This window comes from Ascaphus truei, chromosome 2, assembly GCF_040206685.1.
Source record: "Ascaphus truei isolate aAscTru1 chromosome 2, aAscTru1.hap1, whole genome shotgun sequence".
Classification (NCBI taxonomy): Eukaryota; Metazoa; Chordata; class Amphibia; order Anura; family Ascaphidae; genus Ascaphus; species Ascaphus truei.
Window position 1 is genome coordinate 304082733 of NC_134484.1, and position 27888 is coordinate 304110620.

At 45.4% G+C, this 27888-nt stretch overlaps 1 protein-coding gene across 7 annotated transcripts in view; it reads right to left on the reverse strand.

Moving 5' to 3' along the window:
- Nucleotides 1-27888, reverse strand: part of ADCY1 (adenylate cyclase 1) — a 747796-nt gene that overhangs the window by 356083 nt on the left and 363825 nt on the right. For 5 of the 7 annotated variants that reach the window (XM_075586430.1, XM_075586429.1, XM_075586427.1 and 2 more), the window contains one exon: nt 306-464. The exons of the other annotated variants lie outside the window; for them this stretch is intronic. In XM_075586430.1, coding sequence (XP_075442545.1) covers nt 306-464 — 159 coding nt within the window. The remainder of the gene's footprint in view (nt 1-305; nt 465-27888) is intronic. 7 annotated transcript variants of the gene reach the window in all.

The window sequence follows — 27888 nt, forward strand, 5'->3', positions numbered from 1 at the left end:
GGCAATGCACTGAACTTATCGGAGTTTAATGAATAATCCCCACAGAGTTTTCAAAACGTCACAGGCTTCCTTATGTTTATAAACAGTATACACATACAGACAGTACACATGAAAAAGTTATCTGTAAGTTTTCAAAAACAATGTACACAGTATTACTTCAATATAAAGTCTCTTGTTAGTCAATTAGAAGGTATTACAAATCCACTGTAAAGTTCAATCATGTTTGCATTCAAATTTAAATTAAAAAGCAAATTGAGAGCAATTATCTTTTTGTACATATAAAAAAAATCTTAAGCAAAATTTACCCAGGTAACCCTCCAGTTTCCATTACATTAGCCAATGTGACATCATTGGACCAGACATCATATTGCCATTTACGAAGCCCCAGAACTCCACAAAGCACCCGGCCCGTATGCAACCCCACTCTCATGTTGAGATCCACCTCTGTAGCTTCTGCAACAGACCTAAGACAAATGACAAATATATATTTTAGTGAGATTATGGATGGCACTCTTCTTTTTTTGTTTTTCTATACTGATCATTAAAGTAAACCTATTTTGTTTTTAATCATTGTTCTATCTCTAAAACATTTACCATCAGAAATGTATAACAGACTATGCTTGTAATAAGTGTTTTCTACTGAAACCTAAAATGTCTTTGTTTTTTTATGATGTATGTTGAAATATTTTTGTATTACGTAATTAATTGAAAAAAGGTATAAAGGAAAAAGTTGGAAATATAACTAATTTATGATAAACAATTATAATTGTTAGATGTGAATGTTGGTCACATACAGTTTTGTTAATATTAAACATAAGCCACACGCTAAAAGTTAACCTTAACATGCTTAAAATGTATACAGTGTGTACACGAAAGAGCTACTGTGTAACAAAAAATACACTTAAAATATGTAATTTCTTCCCTTGAGTAGTTCTATTTCATGGGAAAGCTGAACTGCAGTTCCTTTACTAATTGTTCTGGTTGGTTCTTTGAAGTCTTTTCTAAATGCTGATGTCTAAAACATCAATTTAGAAAAAGAAGAAATTAACAAGTTTTTGATGTTCCATAAGAAGCACATTCCAGAATGACTAGAAACAAACCGTAATGGAGTCTATCCTTCCAGTGTTGCAGTAAAATTAAATCAGAAATTATTTATTTATCAATTATTGATGCTAATAGCTGCTTCAAAATAGCAATATTTTAGCTTGTTTTATTGTATGTATGTATGTATGGACAAGCTAAAATAAAAAACACATAATAAAAATAATGCCCTCTTAATGACACAAAGTGGAGAAACAAGATTAACATACAATAAACTCAGCTGCTTCTCGAGCGAGTTTGCAAATGTAGCTATCCTGAAAGCTCAGATAACATGTCAACCAAAAATGCTCAAATTTGCAATTTTTGGCAAATCGAGCTATTCTAGTAGCTCCAAGATTCACATCACGGCTGCAACTCGCACATCAGGATCCACAATTTTACTCTGAAGAATTTTTTTTTACTGCATCGGTTTAACGCCAACCCCGATGCTAGAAAAATCTTTGTGATGTAATACTCAGGAATCAGGTTTCCAGTTCAAATCAGCAGTCTTTATTATTTCTTCAATCAGCATCAGCAAAGATACAGCATATACAAAATACTTCTGTTCAGTTTCAAGTATCTGAAGGTACTGATTTTGCTATGTTCAAAGTGGACAAAGATATATAAATGACCTGTCTTAGCTAACTTGCTTTTTGTTAACTAAACATACTGGTTTCTCAGGAAGATAAAGAACTAAGAAAAATATATATCAGAGCTAGGAAGAAAGACATATATCATAGGATGTAAAGCAGAATGAGAGAGAGACAGGTATCCAAGGAAATGTCTGGAAAAAAAGACAATGCTAGACAAAGCTAAGAACAGGGTCACACCTGTCAGAATGTAAATTATAGCTTATAGCACATCAGTGAAATACAATGTATAGGAAACTAATAAAGAAATTTTATCACTAAAATGTCCTGTTTCAAGTTGCTCCTGAAGTTTCAAACTGCCCATAAAATCCGTTATGGGAAAAACAACTTAAAACATTTTAACATATAGTGATATATATATATATATATATATATATATATATATATATATATATATATATATATAAAAAATATATATACTGCTGCGGCCAAGTTTATTCGAGCATTTGCCCGTTCTTGGCCGCAGCAGTAGCCTGGCGCGCGCCCGAGGGTGACGGGCGCGCGCCGAAGCAGCGGAAGAGCGCCCTCCGATCGGGGCGCTCTCCCTACCGCTGCCGGGTCCGCCGGGTCCCCCGGAACCCCATGCCGCCGTCCCCCACATCGCGGGACACCAGGGCTCCCTCGGGGAGCCCTGGACGCGCGTGCAGGGGGCGCAGGCTCCCGAAGACGCGTGACCGCGCGTCATCCGCCGAGGGGCGGCCACTAGCAAGCCGGGAAATCTCCCGGCTTGCGGATCTGGCCGATGCGCAATAAAGCGTGTCGGTAGTGTATATATATATATAAACATCAACCCCTTGAAGAAGTCACTCACGTGACGAAACGCGTCAGACGTCATGACGCATGACGCACTGATGTCATCCGCAAACCAGGAAGAGTGTATGTGGACACTGTAGCAGCCATACAAGGGTTAGAAAAAACAAAAAGACAGGGCGCACAACGCACATAGTGAAGCACAGTTAAAAGATAATTTTACTAAAAGATTAAAGGTTCTGCGCACATCAATATAATGAATATCAAGCAGTGGGTTAGTGGGGTTACCACACGGAAGAAATAATCACAGCTCTCCACTGGAACGGACGCAAGGCACTGGATACCAGCAGACCACATCCAAGGCAGCAGCATCCGTGAGACCTTCAGTCAGGGTAACCAGATGTTCGGGACCGTTGAAGAGTCCCGTGTTAAAGTCCCGTTATGGGGCTTAGAAGCCTCCGTCAGTCCTACAGCAATGCAGTTCCAACAGCAAGCCGCTCAGACCCGTGGTGCGCCTTCTGATGACGTCACGACACTCTCCTTCTCACATGGAGTGGGGGAGAGAGCGCATCGGCGAACAACACACAGGGCAGGCAGGGTAGCAATAGTAAACACCCGTACCGACAGGCAGTGAAGCAGGGGACCGGGAGGCACAAGTCAAGAATATACTTGACAAACAGTATGGTCAGATAGATGAACAAGCCAACGCCTTTCCTTTACTGGAGTGATGTTGCGTCATCAAAAAAGCAGGTAAGATAGCCAATTAGGTAGCATGCCACCATCACTTTTTGATGTCACATCACTCCAAAAAAGGAAAGTCATCGCATGGTATATCTACCAATCCGATTGGTGGGTCTACCATGTGATGGCTTCTATTTTTTCTTTCTGAAGTGACGTCATCTTAAAGGGAGGGAAGCCTATCATACCCGATTGGCTGGCTTCCCTCCCTTTAAGATGATGTCACAGCATGAAAAAAAATGTAAGCCATCACATGGTACAGTACGTCATCCAATCGGATTGGGGGATATAACATTTGCCAATTTATTGTAACGTGACTGGCCTTATACTGCTGCGGCACAGTTTATTCGAGCATTTGCCCGTTCTGTGCCGCAGCAGTAGCCTGGCGCGCGCCCGAGTGTGACGGGCGTGCGCCGAAGCAGCGGAAGAGCGCCCTCCGATCGGGGCGCTCTCCCTACCGCTGCCGGGTCCGCCGGGTCCCCCGGAACCCCCTGCCGCTGTCCCGCGATCGCGGGACACCAGGGCTCCCTCGGGGAGCCCCTGGACACGCGTGCAGGGGGTGCACGCTCCCGATGACGCGTGACCGCGCGTCTATGACGCGCGGCACGCCGAGGGGCGGCCACTAGCAAGCCGGGAGATTTCCCGGCTTGCGGTACCGACCACACTTCAATAAAGTGTGTCGGTAGTGTACTGCACCGACACACTTTATTCGAGCAAATACCCGGTATGTACCTGGCAGATACCTGGAATGCGCCGCTCCTCACCTCTGACAAGCCCTGTTGCGTTTGCCTTCCCAGCCTGGGTTCATGCCTGGCTGACGGGCGGCTGATCTGTTAAATGATAATGATTAGGATTTAATAGGCTGCAATGCTTCGCGTGTCTACCAGATGGCATAAATTCATGAATTGTAATGCAGTATATATATATGTACTGTGCAGTATTGCAGCCAGCGGGAATAAAATGCTTCAATCCCTGCTTGGAAAATACCTCAATGCACTCGGGCAGAAAACAGTCACAAACCTCAATACACCCGGGTATACCCGAATTCGTGGGACTAGCCGAGCTCGAATAAAGTGTGTCGCCAGTGTATAAGGCCTGTAATATCCCATTTGAGTCCAAGAAACCATCGGATCAACATCTACTAGACCAATTGGATTACAAAGGAGAGAAGGAAGAAAAGAAAAACAGAAAGGAAACAAGAGTACTCATCCAGGCCTCCTCTGCAATCAACAGTGGATCAAGAGTTGGTGCTGCAGTTGGACGAGGAAGGCTGAATGTTCATCCCGGCAAAGGTAATAAACACATTGATTGTATTTGATTTAATTGTGTTTTTTTATTTTAGGATGCCAATTTACTGGCAATGTGTTTATCAATGCCCCTTTCAGGGTATAGATACGCACAGTGACAAGCAATGCATTTTTTGACAAATGCTTGTTTTTATTTAATTTAAATGTATTGTATTTTTGTAATGTTTTTTTTTTTAGATTACCCATTTATCGCCATTGTGGCAATCCATACCTATATTGTGGGCATGGTTACCATAGTGACAATCAAAGGGTTAATTGGCAAATGCTTGTTTTTATTTGTCATGTATTTTATTTGGTGCTTGTTTTTTTTAGGGTGCCCATTCATGTTGTGGGCATGGTCTACGACAGTCACAAACAGTTGTTTATTGGCAAGTGTAATGTATTGTACTATTATGTCAATGTTATTTTATCGTGTATTTCTTTTGTTTTGCAAAACATTGGGCAAGTGTGATAATAGTCATTTTTGGCTACTATTGCCTTTGCCCATTTGTATGTGTGGTGATGGGGGTAGAGGGAGTGGCTATCGGGGGTGGGGGTTAACCCTTTAATTATTATAGCGGTTACAAACCGCTAAGCTAATTAAGGGGTTAGTGGCCTGTAGTTTTTATTTTATTTTAATGTTGCTGCCCGCAGTAGACAATGAGGACGGAGATGAGGACAAGGACGGCCTTCTGTGACGGTTCAGGGGATTCGTGCTTCCCAATGTGTCCCCGTCATCCCTGCTCCCTCTGCCTCTGACCTTCCCTCATCGCCTGCTCGTCCATCTGTTCCTTCTTCTTCCCGCACTCGTTCCTCTGCAGCATGCCCGGACGCGCGTACAGCTGTCACGCGCGTTCCCCGCAAGGTGCGCACACACATCCAAACACCCGACCCCCTCCGCGCCACTCACAGCTCGCGGCGTCTCTCTATTCCCCCACCTGCCACATTACCTCCTTCTGCCGCTTCTCCAGCTCTCTCACCTACCTTGGTGAGTGCCCCCGCGGCGCGATGCTCCTCGCGCTCCCTGGCACACACTGTGCGCGCACATCCAATCCTTACAGAGGGCGCGCGCACACGCTCCAGATATAGGCCTTCCCAGAGCTCTGGCTCCACCTCCCATAGCGTACAAGACATATCCCTGTGTGATTCACCTGTCTCCTCCCTTGCTCTTTCTGACTTATCCCTGCAACCTCTCACTCAACCCTCTGCTCCTCCTTCCTCTCCCATTGGTGCTCCCTCCTTTATAATCCCTGTCTGAACTCTAGCTCATTGCTCTGCGTAGCTTCTTGTGACCCCTGTGTGTGCAGTCTCTATGCTTGGCTCTCCTATCTGTTTCAGCGCTGGTTCCTGTCCCTGTTTACCTTTGGATCTCCCTGGCTTGAACTCTGCTTTGAATTGGACTACTCTGCTTTCTCCTGCCCTTGAACCCTGCATTCGGATACGACTACGCTGCCTTCTCCAATCCTTGAACACTGGCTTACGGACATCACCACGCTGCTCTCTATAACACCTGAACTCTGGCACACGGACATTAGTGTCCAAACTCTGGCATCCAGGACATTGCAAGTATACGTTAACCCTTTCTCAACAGGCCCGGCAATGCATTACCAAACTCCAGGCACGCCCTCACTGCTGTGGGTGCGTGTTATAACCTTATCCACCTCAGTACAGGGGACTGGCCAGGTCTGCGGGCAAACAGGCGTTACATTATGCAGAGCCCAACAAATGCAGACCCCCCTGAGGTGGGCCAAGGTGTTTCCTTGGAACATTTACAATTTGTCAGTAACCAACTGACCACTGTCTCGCAACACCATGCTAATCTGTCTCTCCAAGAAACCCCAGCTGCCCCGTCACCTCCTGTCTCAGTGACCTACGGTAACTTAGGACCAAGTATACCACCTCCCAACCGGTATGATGGGGACCCACTCGCTTGCCGTGGATTCCTAAACCAATGCGAGGTTCAATTTGAAAAGTATACCTCTCTTTTTCCTACCGGCCGTACCAAGGTGGCCTACATTTACGCCTTACTCATTGGCGACGCCCTCGCTTGGGTTTCTCCCCTCTGGGAGCGCAAACCTGAGTTGTCCTAAGACTATCCTAAATTTAGGCATGAATTTCAACAGGTATTTCATACTCCCGCACGTAGGGAGACGGCTGCTTTTTCTTTGTTCCATATCACACAGGCTCGAAGATCTGCTGCTACATACGCAATAGAGTTCCGCACACTCGCCGCCGAAACTCAATGGAACGACGAGGCACTTGCCGCAGCATACTGGCACGGTCTTTCAGATACCTTAAAGAATGATCTTGCAGCTCACGCCCGGCCTTCCTCTCTGGAACAACTAATTACACTCAGCATACGTATGGATCAACGTACCCAAGAACAACATCACGAGCGACACTGTTCCCATTCTCTTCCCCTCCCGTCTGTCTCTCATAGGTCTACTTCTTCACCCTTAGATGCTCCTGAGCCGATGCAGATCGGTAGCCAACAACCATGGGCTGCGGAGAGAATGCGACGTTGTGTGAAGGGACTCTGTTACTATTGTGGTTCCCCAGAACATCGGCTCCAGAACTGCCCCCTGAGGCCAGGAAACGGGAACACCCAGAAAAGGTAGAGGGGCTTTTACTGGGTACAATCTCTTCTTGCCCCTCTCTCCCTAAGGATCTCCCAAAGAAACTCTTGCTTCTTGTAACGCTGGCGGGCCCTGATCTTCTAGTAGAAGTAAAAGCTTTCATTGACTCCGGGTCTGGTGGTAACTTTCTGGATCACACCTTCACCTCTGAGAATCAAATTCCTCTGGTCAAGAGAAAAGCGCCCATTGGCCTTGAAGCTATCGATGGATGTCCGCTTCAGCCAGCTTTCATCCTCTGGGAGTCCATCCCACTTACGTTGACCACTGCGGATGGTCATAAGGAGGTAATAGTTTTTGATGTCTTCCATTCTCCTACTGTACAGGTTATACTAGGATTGCCTTGGCTACAGCTCCACAATCCGCGCATTGATTGGACCGACGTCTTACCTATCCAATGGCCTACCTCCTCCGAGGATGTGTCTACTACTCCTCCTGCTGCTGTGCTCGCTGGTTTGGATACTATCCCTTCCAACCTTTCCATTCTGCCGACGGTGTATCACGAGTTCCTGGACGTCTTCAATAAAGTACAAGCTGAGGTACTGCCTCCACATCGTCCCTATGATTGTCCTATTGATTTAATTCCAGGAACCATCCTCCCGAAGTCAAAGTCATATCCTTTATCTGTTCCTGAAACCGAGGCTATGACGTCTTACATTCAAGAAAATTTGGAGAAAGGATTCATCCGCAACTCTACCTCCCCCGCTGGGGCAGGATTCTTCTTCTACGCAGCTCCACGTTTTCACCACAAGATTCTACTTTGGGGACATTCTTCTAGATCGGCCGGTCATCCAGGCTTCAAGAGGACAGCGGATCTTATTAAACGGACCTTTTGGTGGCCTAAGATGAACAAAGACATTTTCGATTTCACCAGAGCTTGTCCGGTCTGTGCCCAGAGTAAATCCGCCCACCACAAACCTTCTGGTCTTCTCATGCCTCTTCCCATTCCAGAGCAACCTTGGAAACACATCTCTATGGACTTTATTGTCGAGCTTCCCAATTCTAAAGGGATGAATACCATTCTTGTTGTAGTAGATAGATTTTCCAAGCATTCACACTTTATACCCCTTAAGGGCCTCCCTAATTCTGATACTTAGGCCGATATTTTTTCTAAGGAAATTTTCAGATTACACGGTGTTCCTATTTCAATTGTTTCTGACAGAGGTTCTCAAATCATCTCTAAATTTTGGCATGCGTTTTCCCAGAGACTTGGGATTTCCCTTCTATTTTCTTCTGGATACCACCCTCAGACCGACGGTCAAACAGAAAAAATGAATCAGACCTTAGAGCAGTATCTCAGATGTTTCGTCTCCGAATCTCAAGACAACTGGGTGGATCTATTACCGTGGGCTGAGTTTGCAATTAACTCTCTTAAAAATTAATCTACACAAGAGTCCCCTTTCTTCATTAATTTTGGATTCCACCCCAGCAGTCTTCCCCTCTCCTCCCTCCCTTCTGGTGTTCCCGCAGCGGATTCTCATGTCTCTACTTTTCAAAACTCTTGGAAGAAGATTCTTAAGACGCTACAGACTGCGGTCTCAAGACAAAAAACAAAGGCAGATCGACGACGCCAACCGGGTCCTTCGTTTAAGCCCGCAGACAGAGTGATGTTATCCTCAAAAAATATAAGGCTCAAGACTCCGTCTCTGAAATTGGCCCCGAGATTCTTGGGTCCCTTTAAGATCTTTGAGAGGATCAATCCGGTCGCATACCGTTTGGCACTTCCTCCCAACCATGAGGATTCCTTCAGTGTTCCATGTGTCATTACTCAAACCGGTTATCCAAAGTGCTCACTTCCCGGATCGTTCCCAAAAACCCAACCCTGTGACCATTCATGGACAGCAGGAATATGAGGTTCACTCCATAATCGATTCCCGTTGGTCCAGAAACAAATTACAGTTCCTCGTTCACTGGAAGGGTTATGGTTCAGAGGAACGTTCCTGGATTCCTTCTCGCCATATTCACGCTCCCAAACTCCTCTGGCAATTTCATCGGAAATTCCCCCAGAAGCCATGGCAGGATCGTCCGGAGATCGATCCTCAAGGGGGGGATACTGTGACGGTTCAGGGGATTCGTGCTTCCCAATGTGTCCCCGTCATCCCTGCTCCCTCTGCCTCTGACCTTCCCTCATCGCTTGCTCGTCCATCTGTCCCTTCTTACTGCACCCGTTCCTCTGCGGCGTGCCCGGATGCGTGTACAGCTGTCACTCGCGTTCCCCGCAAGGTGCGCACACACCTCCAAACACCCGACCCCTTCCGCGGCACTCACAGCTCGCGGTGTCTCTCTATTCCCCCACCTGCCACATTACCTCCTTCTGCCGCTTCTCCTGCTCTCTCACCTTCCTTGGCGAGCGCCCCCGCGGCGCGATGCTCCTCGCGCTCCCTGGCACACACTTTGTGCGCGCATCCAACCCTTACAGAGGGCGCGCGCACACGCTCCAGATATAGGCCTTCCCAGAGCTCTGGCTCCGCCTCCCATAGCGTACAAGACATATCCCTGTGTGATTCACCTGTCTCCTCCCTTGCTCTTTCTGACCTATCCCTGCAACCTCTCACTCAACCCTCTGCTCCTCCTTCCTCTCCCATTGATGCTCCCTCCTTTATAATCCCTGTCTGTCCTCTAGCTCATTGCTCTCCATAGCATCTTGTGACCCCTGTGTGTGCAGTCTCTATGCTTGGCTCTCCTATCTGTTTCAGCGCTGGTTCCTGTCCCTGCTTACCTTTGGATCTCCCTGGCTTGAACTCTGCTTTGAATTGGACTACTCTGCTTTCTCCTGCCCTTGAACCCTGCATTCGGATACGACTACACTAAGCAATCCCTCCAGCCAATTAGGCGAGGGAAGCCCATGACCAGGGGGCAAGCCCCCTCCCCCTCACCTCGCTGGGATCTCTGGGCCACCATCGCGGCCCCCCCTGGGGGGGGGGGGCAGGCCCAGGGCAGCACAAAAGAGGCAGCCGGGAGCTGAATCTTCCATTCTGCTCCCGGTCTGCTGCGAAGTTCCCACCCACCCACCCCATTAGCAAGACAGTCGGGGGTGGACGCTTGCCCCCCCCCGGCCACTCCGTGGAGTATTTACAATTCCCTTGGTGATAAGCTGTCTGTACTACCTGTAAGCTGTAACATGTACCATCATATTTTACAGGGCAGTGTCCGAAGACCTCCCGAGAAACAAAGGACTGAAGTTCCTTCAGGAGGCTCCAGTTGGTCATTTTGCCACTGTCGCGGCGGCAGTTCGGGGGTAAGTGCTTGTCCTTGCCAGATGGGCTCGGGGCGGGCGTCGCCCGGGGGTAGGAGTGATTGGGCGTGGTCAAGCTAACGTGACACCCGGGAACACACTCGCGACAACGGCCGGCTCTTTAGGGGTCGGCTGGGTACGGGGGCAGCAGGCCAAGGCCTGGCTGACCCTCTGACCCCACTCTGGCTTGGACTAGCACTTACTCCAGTATTATGATTGTTAATAAACAAAGCCGCGACCTTTTATACCTCCAAACTGAGTCTGTGATTACTTGTCTGTTATACGTGGGTACCAGTTCCAAGTGGGAGGGGGAGGGGGTCCCTCGCAGCCTCCCTGGTCATGGTGTCTCCAGTGGGAAACACATTCTTGTGAAATTTGCACAAATTATGGATGAAGTAACATGTCATAGTGCTGCTGCAACATACTGTACTGAGGAAATTTGATGTGGGGACATTTAAAGGCACAACTAAAAAGATTTGCAAAATATTAAACTTCTTAGTGCATTAACAAAAACTAAAGTATGACTATATCTGTAGTCATAAGTCATTTGCACATAAGGATGTTATGCGTTTTATGTTGTATCCCCTTCTGTGCCCTATGGAGGCCCTTATAATGTAGGTTGTACATCCCACACCTTTCCCTTCCTCCTATGTGGGATAGCTGCTGGCAGCAGACAGGCAGCTGTCTCACACACACACAGCAATTCTTGGAGTCTGTAGCACTGATCCATAGTTAAACTCAAGGATGCCCCCCCCCCCCATCAGTATACAAGGTAGGGTAGGGAACAAGGGTGGGAGGAGGCACATGTAAGAGGTACGTTTTCACTTTAGGGTCTCCCCTGACATGATGACTTCTGATCTCTCAACCAAGTCACAGGTGGAAGATAGGAACTTTATGGGGGGGGGGGGGGGGCGGAAGGCGGGAGTGGTGGGGGGAGGAGGAACACCTCACTAATTTTTATTTTATTTATAGTTTTTATATATATATATATATATATATGCAAATATAACTGTATGCTCATCTGCATGTCTTAGGCAGGTCTGCAACCCCGCATTTCCCCATTATCATCCAGCATACAGCACTTCCACTGCAGCAAGGGATTCTGTGGAGGGTTTTTGTCACTTTTTTTACTCACCATAACTTAACTCAGTATTATGGTTTAGCCTATCCCATAGCCTCCCTTGCATTCCCAGTAAAATCAACCCCACACTGATGAGACCCATAAAGGTCGAAACAGCTGTGTGTGGGTGGTTTTCTGGGTATGCACCTTAACCCTGGCTGTGCTCAAAGCTGTGACCATGCAGCAAGCTTAAGCCTATAGGGAACCATGTTAAAAATGGTTATTGAGGCAAAAAGTGACACTGTGTGCTCATTTGCATGTCATTTCCCAGAATCCCTTGCTGCAGTGGAAGTGCTGTATGCTGGGTGATAATGGGGAAAGGCGGGGTTGCAGACCTGCCTAAGACATGCAGATGAGCATACAGTTATATTTGCATATTTGCTTACCTGTGGAGGGTTTTTGTCACTTTTTTTACTCACCATAACTTAACTCAGTATTATGGTTTATATATATATATATATACATATATATATATATATATATATATATATATATATATATAACCCCTTATATGCCCCCCTTACAGGTTCCTTACTTTTTGTACCTGCAGAGGGGCATAAAAAGGGTCAAATATTACATAAAGCAATTAATGCTACTAGTAATGTCCAGCAAGTTCTAAAGTAATATTTAATTTTTTGATAAGTTTAAAATATTTATAGGTTTGTTTGGGCTTTTATCAGACATGTATTTCTGTTCTCCTCTTCTTCCTCTTTGTCCCCTTCTAGTCTTTCTGGTTCATATGCACTAAGTTTCAGATTGACGGCAAACCGATCTGTGAAACACAGCGGAGGACAGAGTCCACAGTCCCTGGAATCAAGACTGACAGAGATGCTGATTTAGTTACATAGTTGAGGTTGAAAAAATCCATCCATCCAGTTGAACCTATGCTAAATGAAAACGACAGATACGTTATCCTATTTTTGTACTGTAAGTTTATTGATCAAGAGGATGGCAAACAAAAAACACCAGTGAAATATCATCTAATGATATCTCATAATGGGAAAAATGTTTCCTTCCTGACTCCAAATATTGGCAATCAGATTACACCCTGGATCCACATCTTTCCATTTTTACTTATTTGGTATATCCCTGTATACCTTTCCTTTCTAAAAAGATGTCCAACTTTTTTTGAAGATATTTATTGTATCTGCCAGCACAGTCTCCATGGGTAATGAATTCAACATTTTAACTGCCCTTACTTTAAAGAATCATTTCCTTTGTTGCTGGAGAAATCTGCTTCCCTCCAAACTTAAGGGATGACCCAGTGTCCTTTGTACTACCTTTGGGATAAATAGTTATTTTGAAAGCTCCTTGTATTGTCCCTGAATATATTTATATACAGTTATCATATCACCTCTTAAATGCCTCTTTTCTAAACAAATCTAATTTACAGTAGCTAGCCTCTGCTCAAAAGTCAGATTATATCCCCTTTATTAATTTGTTGGCTCTTCTCAGCACTTTCTCTAGTTCCCTAATGTCTTTTATAAGGAGTGGTGCCCTCCAAAATTTTACTCCATATTAAAGGAGTGGTCTTACTAATGCTTTATCAAGGGGCATAATTATGTTTACTTCCCTTCCATCTATTGCCCGTTTAATGCAAGATAAGGTCTTGTTTGCCTTTGCAGTTACTGCATGACTTTTGTCACTATTGCTAAAATTGCTGTCTACAAGCACTCCTAAATCTTTCTCCATCAAGGATTCCCCTAATTTATCCCAATTGCCGGTTTATTCTTGTTTCCCAAATGCATAACCTTACATTTATTTGTATTAAACCTCATCTGCCATATACCTGCCCAAGTTTCCAGCCTATCCTAGTCCTTATGGACAGAAATTACCTCCTGCTCTGATACTACTACCTTACACAATTTATTGTAGTGTCATCAGCAAAGATGGAGACTTTGCTCTCTATGAAAACCTGAGTGTATAGTACTACTATTGCAGTTGATTATTCCTTGCTAAATACATAAGCAAATCATTTGTTTAATACTGTACCTCTGCTTTTTCCTTATCTCCAATAATTTGCCCGTCCATCTCACACAGAAAGGGTCCTATATTTTCTTTTATATAATTTTTTTATTTAGGTACTTAAATAACTTTTTTGTGTTGATCTTATTGCAATCCTTTTTTCTTTATCCATTTTTGCTAATGTCACTGCCATTTTGCAATTTTTGTTACATTCCTTATAATTCTAACATGATGTCTCTGCCCCTTCTGACTTTAAGAACCTAAATGTCTGCCTCTTCTTTTCCATTTACTCCCTTACCTGTTTATTTAGCCACATTGGTTTAGACTTGTTTCTTTTAAATTTATTACTCAAGGGTATACACAGATAAGTGTGCTTTTCTAACAATGTTTTACAGACTGACATTTTTCCCTAAAAAATTATCATCCCAATGTATTCCTTGTAGATTAGTCTTTTCTAAAGTTTAAAGTCTTTGTTGAACCCAAGTAATATGGTTTTTGATCATTTATTTCAAATGATACCATGTTCTGATCACTGTTACTCAAATGTTCCCGGACTTGAAAATTACTTCTAATATTGTTTGATATTACCAAATCCAGTATTGTCCCTCTCCTAGTTGGTTCCTCAATAATTTGGGTCATGTAGATGTCTTTAAGCACCCCCAAAAACTTATTTCCTATCATTGTAATGCTAATCTCGTTGTTCATTTGAGATTTGAAGTGGGACAGTGTGACAAATTATCGGAGAATCTAGAGTAGTTAGAGACACCACACCGGTAGATGTGACGTGTTTTTAAAAGTCTTTTTTTTATAACATAAGTTTTTATTGGTCCTATACACAGATTTCAACATACATTACTTCCAGACAATATATATACATTGGTCTGTACATGAGGCCATTTTCCAAACATATCATAACGGTAACATAATAAGAACAATGAGTGGTAACAAAGAAAAGGGTGAATGACACATTGGGGATAAGACAAGGGGGTAAGGGGGGGGTAGGGTAGGGGAGGCCGCCTTAACGTTGCGTCGTTTCTAGGTTAACTTCAGAATCACACGGTTCAAACCGCGTGGGCGAGAGATCCTCTTGGTTCCCACTGAGTAACTAATTTCTATGTTTCTGGGCCAATTTCTGTCCGCGTAGCTCAACACCATCAAAGGAGAATGCACTTATACTTATCAGAGCCAAATTGTGGCCCTCTCTACCCCGGGGATATCTGTCTGTGCCAACCAGGGCGACCAGACCTTTAGTAGAAAATTTGCGCCAGTATCATTAACTAAACTCGTCAATTTTTCCATCAGGCATATATACCAAATCTTGTGCCGAATTTTTGTGATGGAAAGACCTCACCAAAGAGGAATAACAGCGGGCACGGCCGTGCAACAGATGACAAAGGCTGGGCTGCGCAAAAAAATCTTTATTCTGTCATGGAGGTTTAAAAAAGAGAGAGGAGAAAGCACCCCCCGCAACTCTTACGCGTTTCACCCAAAGGGCTTTATCATCAGGTGTGCATACCCCCGTTTACATCATGGGTGATCAGCAGGAACCAGGAGAGTGATGTCACTTCCGGGTGTATTCACTACTTTAGGATCCACGGTAGCAAGTATTTCTCACTCTTTGATAAAGCCCTTTGGGTGAAACGCGTAAAAAAAAAAACTCTTTGATAAAGCCCTTTGAGTGAAACGCATAAGAGTTGCGGGGGGTGCTTTCCCCTCTCTCTTTTTTAAACCTCCATGACAGAATAAAGATTTTTTTGCGCAGCCCAGCCTTTGTCATCTGTTGCACGGCCATGCCCGCTGTTAATCCTCCTCGGTGAGGTCTTTCTATCTGCATTCCCTCTCAGCCTGGTGCACGCAAGAACTAAAAGCCGGATCAAAAAAGAAGACAAAGTGAGTTTATTTATTCATTTCATTACTCTTGGAGCATCCCCAGGTTCGTGGGTCATGTAGTTGCGAGGCTGTAATGGGGTCTGGGTGGGTTTCATGAGATCTCACAGACAACCCTTTACAGCAACGCCAGAACCACGTTCCAACTAGGGGTTCATTTGCTTACATGCTCCTGTGTATAGCTGTTCTTCCGGATATAGCAACACATGCTTACTAATCAAGTGGAATTAACTCTGCAGCATTGGTTAATTGGGGTAGCAGTACACCTCAATGAATTTTTGTGATGGAAGGAATTGTGTTCTGTTTCCATATTGCTGCGATCTCCCCTCTCACCGCTATAGCGACGTGCGCTATAAGTTTGTTCATGCTTTTGGATAGACCCTCCACTGGTCTATTCAGTAAGAATAGCCAGGGTCTAGCGGAATTTGGATGCCAAGGATCCTTATAAGCCAATCTCGTATGTCGTTCCAAGTCCGGGCTACTTGGGGGCAGGACCACAGCATATGTAACAAGTCTGCCTGCTCTCCGCATTGCTTGGGGCACAATGGGGAGTAACCTGGCAGGAATTTAGATCATTTTAGCGGGGTGAGGTACCACCTCATTAGAACCTTATATGCTTTCTCCTTTAATGTCGTGCATATGGAACTCTTTGCAGTGGCTCCCACTATCTTTGACGAGGTCTCTGTGTCTAGGGTCTCTCCCAGATCCGTCTCCCACTGTATCATGTATTGTAACTTTTCTGTAACTTCGGGGCCAGAACCGATCACTTCTCTGTACATCTGCGATGTAAGTCCCTTAGTGTTTGTCCCATTCCGACAGAGCTTTTCAAAATTGGTCAAGTTTGACTTTGGATTCACCTTCTGAAACAACGCTCTGATCTGGAGATACAGTACTTATAGAAGTCGGTTTGGGCTACAAATTTATCAGCTCTAATTTGTTCAAATGTTTGGATGCCCCTACGACCCTCCAGATCTTTGAGTCTGCAAACTCCTTTCTGTTTCCAGTTACAAAAGTCAGCGCTATTTAAACCTGGAGCAAACCACTGGTTGCCCCAAAGTGGGGTCATCAACGAATTCTTGGGTGTCAGTGAGCACCTGAATTTTGTTGCATCCCAGATGAAGTAAGAATTCGCTACTGAGTATAGCGGCAATGTGGCATTCCTTCTTGCCGTTTTGGGAAGCCAAATTAGGTTGCTTAATTCCAATGGGGAACAAGCTTCTTTTTCCAATGCAAGCCATCTTTTCGAATTTGGGTCAGAGTGCCATTGGACGATCTGGCATAATTGAGCCGCCTTATAGTAGTGTAACACGCAAGGTACCGCTAAACCCCATATTACCCACTTGTCTCATCAGAATCTGCTTCTTAATTCTGGCCTTCCTACCGTTCCAAATAAATTTGGATATTGCAGAATGAAGCGAGAGGAGGTCCTTCAGTCTGAGTGGCACTGGTAGAGTTTGGAAAAGGTATAGCAGGCGAGGTAACAGATTCATCTTGATACTATATATTTTACCTATCAATGAGATCCGTTTGTCGGCCCATTTGCCAATGTCCTCTCTTAATGTTTGGATTACTTTTGAGTAATTTGCACCATAAACACTTTTGTAGTCCCTGGTGATATGAACTCCCAGGTACTTGATATATTGAAAATTGATCTCAATCAGCTTTTCTACTTGCTTAGGAAGGCTGATGTTGAGTGCTTCCGACTTTGCCTGGTTTATTTTGAAACCTGAAATCCTATTGAACTTTCCCAATAAGTCAAACAGATTAGGTAAAGAAGTGAGGGGCTTTGAGACTGTCAGGAAAACGTCATCCGCATACAGTGCAACCTTATGCGCCTGATTCCCCAATGTGATGCCCTCTATGTCTTTGCTAGTGCGGATCTGGGCTGCTAGAGGCTCCGTACATAACGCAAAGAGGAGGGGGGAAAGCGGGTAGCCCTGTCTCCTACCGCTTTTTATTTTGAAGGGATCCGAAGGGAAACCCTGGTGGGTAACCCTTGCCGATGGTCCCGAATATAATGCAAAAATAGCTTTTATCAATTTCCTTTCAAACCCAAACGCTCCAAGCGTAGCTTCTAAATAGGGCCAGTATATCCTGTCAAATGCCTTTTCGGCATCCAGGCTTAGCACCATAACCGGTATTGATCTTGAATTGACTATCTCTATCAGATCATTAATCCGTTGGGTGTTGTCTGCAGCTTGCCGATCCTTACTGAAACCGACTTGATCTGGGTGTATTAGCCTGGGCAGGATGACACTTAATCTACTGCTGCGGCCGAGTTTATTCGAGCATTTGCCCGTTCTCGGCCGCAGCAGTAACCTGGCGCGCGCCGGAGGGTGCCGGGCGCGCACCGAAGCAGCGGAAGAGCGCCCTCCGATCGGGGCGCTCTCCCTCCCGCTGCCGGGTCCGCCGGTTCCCCCGGAACCCCCTGCCGCCGTCCCCCACATCGCGGGACACCAGGGCTCCCTCGGGGAGCCCTGGATGCGCGTGCAGGGGGCGCTGGCACCCGATGACGCGTGACCGCGCGAGGGAGTGGGGCTAGCAAGCCGAGGCATCCCCCGGCTTGCGGAACTAGCCCTGCTCGGATTAAGTGTGTCGGTAGTGTATTGGCCAGTAATTTCGCATATATCTTCACATCAGTGTTTATAAGGGAAATTGGCCTGTAGCTCTTGCAGTCCAACAGATCTTTTCCCTGTTTATGGATTATGGATATAGACGCTTGGAGCATGTGTTCCGGGAAAGGGGTCCCCGCCAGTACCGCATTGAACATACGGAGGAGATGGGGAGCCAGCTGTTTAGTAAATTATTTATAATATAAATTCGAGAAACCATCATGTCCCGGGGCTTTAGAGGGTTTTAGATCCTTAATGACCTCAGATATCTCCTCTAAGGAGAAGTCTCTCTCCAACACTTCTCCATCCAAGCCGCTCAGCCTGGGAAGGCCCGCACTCTGAAGGAAGTCCTTCATCGCTTTCTTAATAGGATTATTATGTGCCACTTTATTCCCATCGCAAAGCTTTTCATAGAACTTTTTTAATTCCCCACTATTGTTTTCGGATTGGCGGAGGTCCCCCCCGATTGCAGTCTAATAGCCTGAATGTTGAAGTTGTGGATTCTCTCTATTAATAGCCTAGCTCGCATGGTATCTGGCTTGTTTGTCTTTTCATAAAATTTCCTTTGTCCAGCTCAATGATTTCTCTGCCTGGGAGGTTAGGAGGAGGTTCAGTTCTATTTGGGTGTCTTTCATTTTTCTAAGGGCTTCTTGATCCTGGCTCTGTTTATACTGAGAGGAGAGAACTCCCAACCTGGACTGTAGTTCAAGGATTTTTTTATTTTGCTCCCTTTTTCTCCTCTTAATGTTGCTTTGTGTGCCTCCCAGAGGGTCAAGGGTGACTCTACACTTCCCAAATTCTCTCTAAAGAACTGATCTATCTCTCCACTCACCGTATTTCATATTTCTGGGATTTTAATGAGGGACTCATTGAGCTTCCAGTTTGCTCCCGGTTTATCTAGACTAATTTGGGTGCACCGTAGCTCTATAGGTGCGTGATCAGACCACGAAATATCGTGGATCCCAGCCTGGGAGATCCATGGAACCAGTCTACTAGAGACAAAGAGGTGATCGATTCTGCTATATGTGTTGTGGGGGTTAGAGTAGAAAGTATACTCCCTATCTAGTGGGTGAAGTTCCCGCCATATGTCCACCAGCTAGTTATCTTTTAAACACTTAGCTAGAGTAGATGACTTTTCTGAGCTCTTTGCCCTCAAGGGGTCTGATCTATCTATACGGGCGTTTAATACCGTATTAAAGTCGCCCCCATAATTATAGCTCCCTTGGCCAGTCTTCCGTGTGTCCGGAAGATCTTGCTAAAAAAGAGGGGGTCTTGTTCACACGGTGCATACACTGTGGCCAAGGAGATGGGTTGCTGGTTTATGGAACCTACTAGCAGCAAGAATCTACCCTCCGAGTCTCTTTTTACTGTCTCTACGAGGAGTGGGAATTTGTTATTTATTAGGATTTACACCCCTCTCTTTTTCTCTGTGGCTGAGGATATGTATAATTGTCGGTAATGTTTATCTATAAATCCAGGGTGGCTCCTGGCACTAAAATGCTTCTCTTGCAGCATGATCACATCTGCCTTCTTCCGCTTGTAGTCTGCTAGAGCCACCCTGTGTTTCTTTGGACAGTTAAATCCTTTAATGTTATATGATAAGACTACTAAGGCCATATTATTATGTTGATTATCCTACCTGTTCTTGCAGTCACCTCAGAGGATCTCTCTGCTGGGTTGGGGTACCACCCCGTGGCGAGTCGGCCTATAAGGGGAAAAGAGGGGAAAGGGGGAGGGGAAGACAAGACACTGAGGGGAAACTTAACTGGGGAACCAACCGATGTCCAGGACATGCCTGGCTCCCTTGCCTTTGATAAATGGCTAAAGACTGGTGCCCTAACAGTGGGCGACCAGTCGTTCGTGACGGCCCGGGGTTTAGCCTCCCAAAGGACTTTGGTGGGTGGTCAAGCGTGTGCCCGAACACTCATAGTGGAGGCCAGCGAACGACTGCGGCTAAAACTCTGCCGGCACTTCTGCAAATGTTCACAGCCCGTGTCCAGTTCGTGTGGTATGCACGGGAACATATTTAACTTAACTTAACATACTTAATTTAACATAACCTCCTATATCACCTCATTGTAGTATCATAACATCTTCACATCGTAAACACATAACCTCATCCTCACTTCTTTCATCCCAACACCATGTCCTCAACCTCATAACATCATATCATCCGCATAGCATCATCTTAACATCCTAACTTAACTTAACACATGTAACTTAACATAACCTCATATATCATACTATCCTACAATCTTAACCTCTTAACAACATAACATTATACCATCCTCCTAGCCTCCTACAGCCTAACATCCTAACATCATATCTTTATTACATCATAACATCATAACATCATAGCGTCATCCTCAACCTCATATCATCATACCTCACACTCTCATGGCATCGTACATCCTCCTAACCTCATACATCCTCACAGTACCATGACATCATACATCCAGCCATAATTCACACCCATCATCTGGTAAATTAAAACAGTACAAGCAGCAACCTGAGGGTACTTATTCTGTTACAGACAGTTCTGTTTCTAGATTGAGTTTTTCAAGCTCTAAATATGCCTATCCAGGCCTAGCGTCTTGCTCTACCCTGATCTCTTGATCCCGGTTATCCCGCTAGTCTTATCCTGTTAACTATGTACATCTAACTTTCTAATTACGTCTTAACCTATCCCTATATCCTTACCCCTATAATTTATTCCCTATTTCTTGTTCATCCTATTCATCTTATTCCTCTCTATCTAACCTTAACTAATTCTATATCTATCTCTATATCTAACTCTGTATCCTATCTAACTCTGTATCCTATCAAATTCCAGCCATTTCTTATCCTGCTTATCCTTAGGGTAACTAAGTATCTAACTTCTTAACCTATCCCTATATCCTTAACCCTATATCTTATTTCCTATATCTTATCCAACTTATGCCGCCTACTTATCTTATTCATCCCTATCTAACTCTATCTGACTCTATATCTATACCTGTATCTAACTCTCTATCCTACCTCTGTAACTTCTCTAACTCCAGCAGTTCTGCTTTACCCTGACCTCTACCTCCCATGGGCCTTGCCTCCTTCCCTCCCGATGTTCCAGGGGCCTCTCCGCACTTCATGCCTCCATTTTCCCTGTCCCCCCGGCTCTCCGTCATAAGCCCGCGCTTGTGAAATTTAATTTGGCTGCTCTGTCCATCTTGCTATTGGACCATCCCTGCGCATGCGCAGATGTCCCCTGATCAGACCATCACTGCCGCAGTCCAAGATGGCCACCAGAACAGGGAGCTCCGTCGCTGTGGGAGCATGCCTGTCCACAGCAGGGAAATGGCGCCACACCGAGGTCAGATGTATACTGTCCGCACAGCAAAGTTCCTGGCCGGGTCCCTTTAAACCTCCAGACGTCCTTCTCGCAGGATTCTGGGGGATTTGTCCCTCGATGCACCTCGTGATGAGCCTCTCACTTCCTTCCAGGCTGGCTCCGCGACAGGACGTTCTCCAGGATCCAGGTTAGTGTCAGCTTTGTCTCCTAGCTTCAGTCTCCTCAGGAAGGCAGCTCCATCGACCGGGTGTCTCAGCGTCACGGCTGACACATTTTTAAGACCAAGGAGACCAAATGGAAAAATCCACCTATATTTAACGCCATTATCTCTTAAGATTCTGGTGATTGGGGCCAATCCCCTCCTCTTTGCCAGTGTAGTGGGAGAGATGTCTTGCAATATCTGGAGCTTAATCCCTTCAAACTCCATACGCGGGGAGGCTCTGGATATTCGGCAGACTTTGTCTTTTGTGGCAAAATGGTGAAACCTTGCTATTATGTCTCAAGGGGGTCTCCTTTTTGTGGTTTCGATCGGAGTGCCCTGTGGCACCTATCTAACAGTAGGTTCCGCTCAGACATATCTGCTATGAGGCTTGTCAGCCATTTTGACATAAAGTCCTTCGTGTCTGCCACTGACTCCAGTACCCCCCGCACTTTTATATTATTTCAGCAGTCGCATTTCTCAGAGTCTTCCTGCTTATTCAGCCGCTCCGAGACCACATTTGACAGCTGGGCGACCTGCCGTTCCGTAGATTGCTGTGACTTAGCCGCGGTGTCCATCCTCCTCTCCAACGAGTCCGTGCACTCTCCGATGCCAGTGATATCTTTCCTGAGGTCCGACAGTTCTTTATGGAAAAACGTTTTTTATTTCCCTGCAGAAGTCCCCCATGTCGTCATGGGTCATCACCCACCTTCCTCTGGAATTTTCTGGTCTCTCCCCTGCCGCATCCGATTCTCCTTGAGATTCCCCACCGCCATGTTGTACCGGCATCTCAGGGATCTCCTCTCGCACCAAATCTCCTTTTCGAAAATATCTGACCAGGGGAGACGCCGCTTTCTTTGCTTTAGGTCTTTTAGCCATCCCTGCTTTTTCCGAGCACTTTTGCTCCGTCCTGGGAATACTGTCAGGCTGTGTGAAGTGCTTTTATTTGCTACTAAAGTGCTGGCTAGAGCGGAGCCTCCACCTTAAGCTCTCATTCAGCCAGCTGCCGCGCATGCGCCTCTCCTTTAAAAGTCTTTTAATGTGAGTTGGCTTTTACAATATACTGTAAGCCATGCGATTAAAATGTTTTGCACCATTGGATCTGTTTTTTGGCTGTATTTCCTATATATTCTAAATTCTTAGCATTTTATTAAAATGTTTCCAATTAATGTAATTTCTTAATATCGGAACACAATCAGAAACAAATAATGATAGCTTTTTGTATAGTGATAGCCACATTTATACAGGACAGAGGGATTTTCTCACAACACAGGAGACTGATAATTCCATGAGAGGGTTGGAAAAGGACCTCGAGAACACAAATTTAGAGCTACAGTACATGGATAACATGGCAGAATATTACAGTCAAATAGATAATGAGAGAACTTAGAGTTAATCTACATCTAAAAATATACAGTGAGAATAAGGAGAATTGTGAGAATTTGAAAAAATTATTATTTTGACAATATTATTTTGATCATTGAGAATATACAGAAAGAGCTGTTGAGTGTGCAGGAAAGTATAGTTGGGACTAATAATACACATACATTTTGTCGAGAGGAAGTGAACTAATTTCAGGTAAAACTAAACAAGAACATTGAGAGAAAGACCTAGAAGCACTTAAACGTACAGTAGAACATTTATGCAGGATGTCCAGGACTAATAATCTGGGAGGGTTTATAGATGGTGTTGCTGGGACAACACAGCAACACGTGGGTTAAGATTGTTTATTCAGCCACAAAAGCATAGAACACAAAAAGAGCTTCCTTCAGCATGGGTATAAAGTAACAAAAAAAAAGCCCAGCTTAGAACAGTCCAGCTAAACAGTCCATAACAGGGCTGTGCACTTTTCACTAAGAAAAAAATCCAAGTTTTTTAAAGTTTGATAAAAAAAAGCAGTATCGAATGACTTGTTATTTTTTTAAGTGCTCGTGCTATAATCCTATCGAGCGGCAACTGATAGTTGAAACTGGAGCCTGGAAGAGCTGCATGGAGACTCTATGGTGCCATGCACGGATCTTAAAGGAGTTTGTGCAGTTTCAATATTAATTTTAATTCTAGGGTGTGGGAGCAGGGGGTCTCTTGAGCTAAACTGCATTAATTCAGCCTCGGGGACTCCTATGTAACAGAGTGCTCACCACTAAAAGGCGTGACCATGAGGCCGAGGTGGGGATATATATATAAACACCAACTGCCTGGGCGTGTCTGGAATGTAGAGTGGTTGAGGTAGCCGGGATGGGGTTAGAGAGGTATGGATTGTTAGAGGTACTTGCCGAGGTCGGGGTTGGAGAGGTGTGGATCGTTGAAGGTACTTAGCCGTGGTCTGGATTGGAGAGGTGCGGATCGTCGTGGTACTTTGCCGAGGTAGGGATTGGAGAGGTGCGGATCGTCGTTGGTAGCCGGGGTCAGGAGCATAGAAGAGCGGAGTCCAGAAGAATAGCCGGGGTCAGGAACAGAGAAGCTAGGAACCGTACAAGACAAGACTGTGGAGGGAAGGGTAGCAGTGAACACTTTGCACATTGGAATGTTTATGCTCAGCCGATTTGCTAGTGGGCCGGCTGAGCATATATAGGAGAGAGGTACCAATGAGGTTCCAGACAGGAGGAGGTGCATCAATAAGGCTGACCGTGACTGGTAATTTGGGTGCAGAAGACAGGTGTGTGAAGAATCCCTGATGATGCCAGATGACGCGACTCATGCCCGCGCTGACCGAGCACCGCATGTGCGTGCTGCGTGCCAATGATGTCGCTGCCTGGGTGGAGTCTGGAGGCGGTACCAGAGGGAAGTGTATTTACCTCCACGTGGGATGCTCGTGCGCCCATAGCATGGCGGCTGGTCATAGGAGGAGTGTCACGGTTGACGGGAGGAGCGGGAGACCCAATAACGGATTGGGGTAAGCACCAGGTGCCACGAGCACGTTGTGGATCACGGATCCTGACACCCTACTTCCTGAGATACAGACCCCAGTATGGGGTGCCGGTATCCCCTGTGCTTTTAAATCTCCTGCGTCACGTGACCAGGGGATTTAAATCCTGCAGGGGAATACCGGCACCCATAATGGGGCCTGTATCTCAGGAATTAGGGGGTCCCCGAAGCTGAAATCAACGCTTTTAAGCTCAGGAGACCTAGATTGAGGGTTGCATCGCACCACCAGAGCAACAAACAAGGTAGAGAGCGTGACTCCACAAAAATGACAAATTTATTTGATCATAAAAATTAGGTAAAATGAGCCAATATGTTTCATGTGACAAGCGCTTTGTCAAGTTCCTTGAACAAAACATTTTTGCCTGTTCTACCTAATTTTAATGATCAAATACATTTGTAATTTTGTTGGAGTCACCCTCTTGACCTTGTTTATTGCTCTGGTGGTGTGTTGCAACCCTCTATCTACTTCTGTGCATTTTTGGTGGATGATTCCAACCACCCACCAGCTGCATAGGAACACACATGCAGAACAGTGAGTTTCCTCTCCTAATTGTGGATTTGTATGAAGAAACGGGGGATTGTTATATGTTACCTTTAAAGGCTTAGGAGAACACTTTGAGTCACACATTTAACCTGGGACTGCTGCTCTCAGGGAGAGAGAATCAGGAATAATGCTATCTCCATACAATTAGCCTATGAATGTATTACCTCTCTACACTCAAGACATTATTTTGGGCTGGAAGGGAATACCTGCCAACGAATTGCGAAATATTTCTCTGTTACTTACCTCTTGAGCCCCAGAACCCCTATGCACTCTCTGCTCAGGACACCCCCTGCTCACATACACTAGTATTAACCCCCCCCCCCCCCCCCCCACACTCCAAAAAAAAAATCATTACCGTAGCGGCTATCCGCTAAAGTAATTAAGCTGCTTTCATTTTATTTTTACTTATAGTGTATATGAGCAAGGGGTCTCCTGAGCTGAACCGCATTGATTTCAGCCTTGGGGACCCCCTGCTTCCTGAGATACAGGCCTATTCTACTAATAGAAATAAACAAGTTTCCTTTACGGGAGATCAAAGAGATTTTAAGAAAGAACCAAAACAGGAGGCAAGGGAGAATCACACTCGTCCGGAGGAAAGGCGTTAATCCCCCATAAGATCAGTCCCCCAGGTCAGGAGCCATGATACCCACGACCGTAAACCATATGGCCGGGGGGATTAAGGCAGGATTGACAGGGAAAGCAGGAATGCCAGGGAGAGTGTAAGAGAATGGGAAAGACAGTACAGATCCAAGGCTATTGAGGAAAGGAGGAGAGACCATGCTAGGTCCAATGATGAAAGACATAGAAGTCCCAAAAGGCAACACAGGCACTCGAGAGAGAGACTTGTCACAAGAAGGGAACGTAGCCAAACACAAAATGGGGGGCAACCTTGGGACAAAATGTCACGCAATAAACACACCACATGATCGTCCTCTACTTTTTTAGAGCAGGCTCCTCCCAGTCCCCCCCACCCCAATTCACACACAGAATAGATTCTCTATCCTACAGGATACAGGAGAACCAGAGAGGTCAGGAATAAGAAACAAAAAAAGACCTCTAGAGGAAAAAGGGAGGGAGAAAATTGGCGACTGAAAAGACACATGAATCAATAAAGAGTATTTTTAATATTAGTGATAACATTTTAACACCCAGAGACCAACCTTATTTCAAGAGGTCTTAATTTTGCCCCAATTGCTGGACCCAGCGGTTTTAATCTTTTTATAGATGCGAACAAATTTATCAGACAGTTGACAATTAAAATATTTTTTATTCACAAAGATGCCCTTAATAGGGAGAATAATCTTATTAATGGCACTCCAGGAGGAAATTCCGGAAGAACAGAAACTGATATTTTTAAACATTCGGCTCTGAAAAATAAATCAAAGTTCTACCCGAGTGGGTCAAAAGGGCATTTTTTAGAAGTCTTCCAGAAATCAATACAAGATGATCTGGAACAGATGAGCAAAACACATTTTAAATTCACTAATAATTTAAGTAGAAAGGAGAAGGAGTCACTGAAATCACTTGCAGATGACAGAAACATTATGACTAAAAAGGCAGATAAGGGGGGAGGAGTGGTGCTATTGAATACGGCACACTATCTGAGGGAGGCGAATAGAATTATTTCTGATAGCAATACATATGAATGTTTGACCATCAATCCCACAGCCAAATTTAAGGAAGACCTTTCCCTTTTCCTTACAAAGGGTAAACATTTGGGGATCCTAGACGATAAAGAATATGAGTATTTGCACATTGCGCACCCGGGGATGGCAATTTTTTAATACTTGCCCAAAATCCACAAGAATCCCATTAGTCCACCAGGAAGACTCATAATCTCTGTGATATGGTCTCTCACGTCCAATCTCTCAGAATACATCGATGTGTTCCTACAGGGATATGTGACAGTGATGAGATCCAATCTCAGAGACACCACACAGGTATTGAAGATTTTAGTGGACATCCAGTGGAAAAATAAATACATCCTGGTCACGTGCGACCTGTCTAGTCTGTACACGGTGATTAGTCATGACGATGGGTGTGAAGCTATAAAGAGAACACTAGAAACTGATCCAGATATGCCGGCTGTACAGAGGGTATTTTTGCTTGAAAGCATTGGGTTTTGTACTCAACTACAATGCTTTCTGGTTAAACGGCACGCACTATTTGCAAAAGTGTGGGACTGTTATGGAGCCCAGGTTTGCGCCAAGCTACGCGAACATATTCATGGCGATTTGGGAATTAGACACTATATAGTCTGATCACCCATTTGGCGCAAACCTGGTCCTCTGGCGACGGTACACTACCGACACACTTTATTGAAGTGTGGTCGGTACCGCAAGCCGGGAAATCTCCCGGCTTGCTAGTGGCCGCCCCTCGGCGTGCCGCGCGTCATAGACGCGCGGTCACGCGTCATCGGGAGCGTGCGCCCCCTGCACGCGTGTCCAGGGGCTCCCCGAGGGAGCCCTGGTGTCCCGCGATCGCGGGACAGCGGCAGGGGGTTCCGGGGGACCCGGCGGACCCGGCAGCGGTAGGGAGAGCGCCCCGATCGGAGGGCGCTCTTCCGCTGCTTCGGCGTGCGCCCGTCACACTCGGGCGCGCGCCAGGCTACTGCTGCGGCACAGAACGGGCAAATGCTCGAATTAACTGTGCCGCAGCAGTACATTGATGACATGCTTTTCATATGGCAAGGGGAGGAGTATGAGTTAGACAGCTTTCTAAACTATATCAATAGCAACACACTCAAACTATTTTTTAAGTCACAATATACCCGAGAGACAATTGACTTTCTTAATCTTACGAAGAGAACCAACTAAAGATAAAGACGTATTTCAAGAAAGTCGATTGTAACAATTATTTACAAAAATCCAGTTGCCATCATCCAAAATGGATTGCGAACATACCCATGGAACAATGTACGCCGGAACTGTTCCAATTGG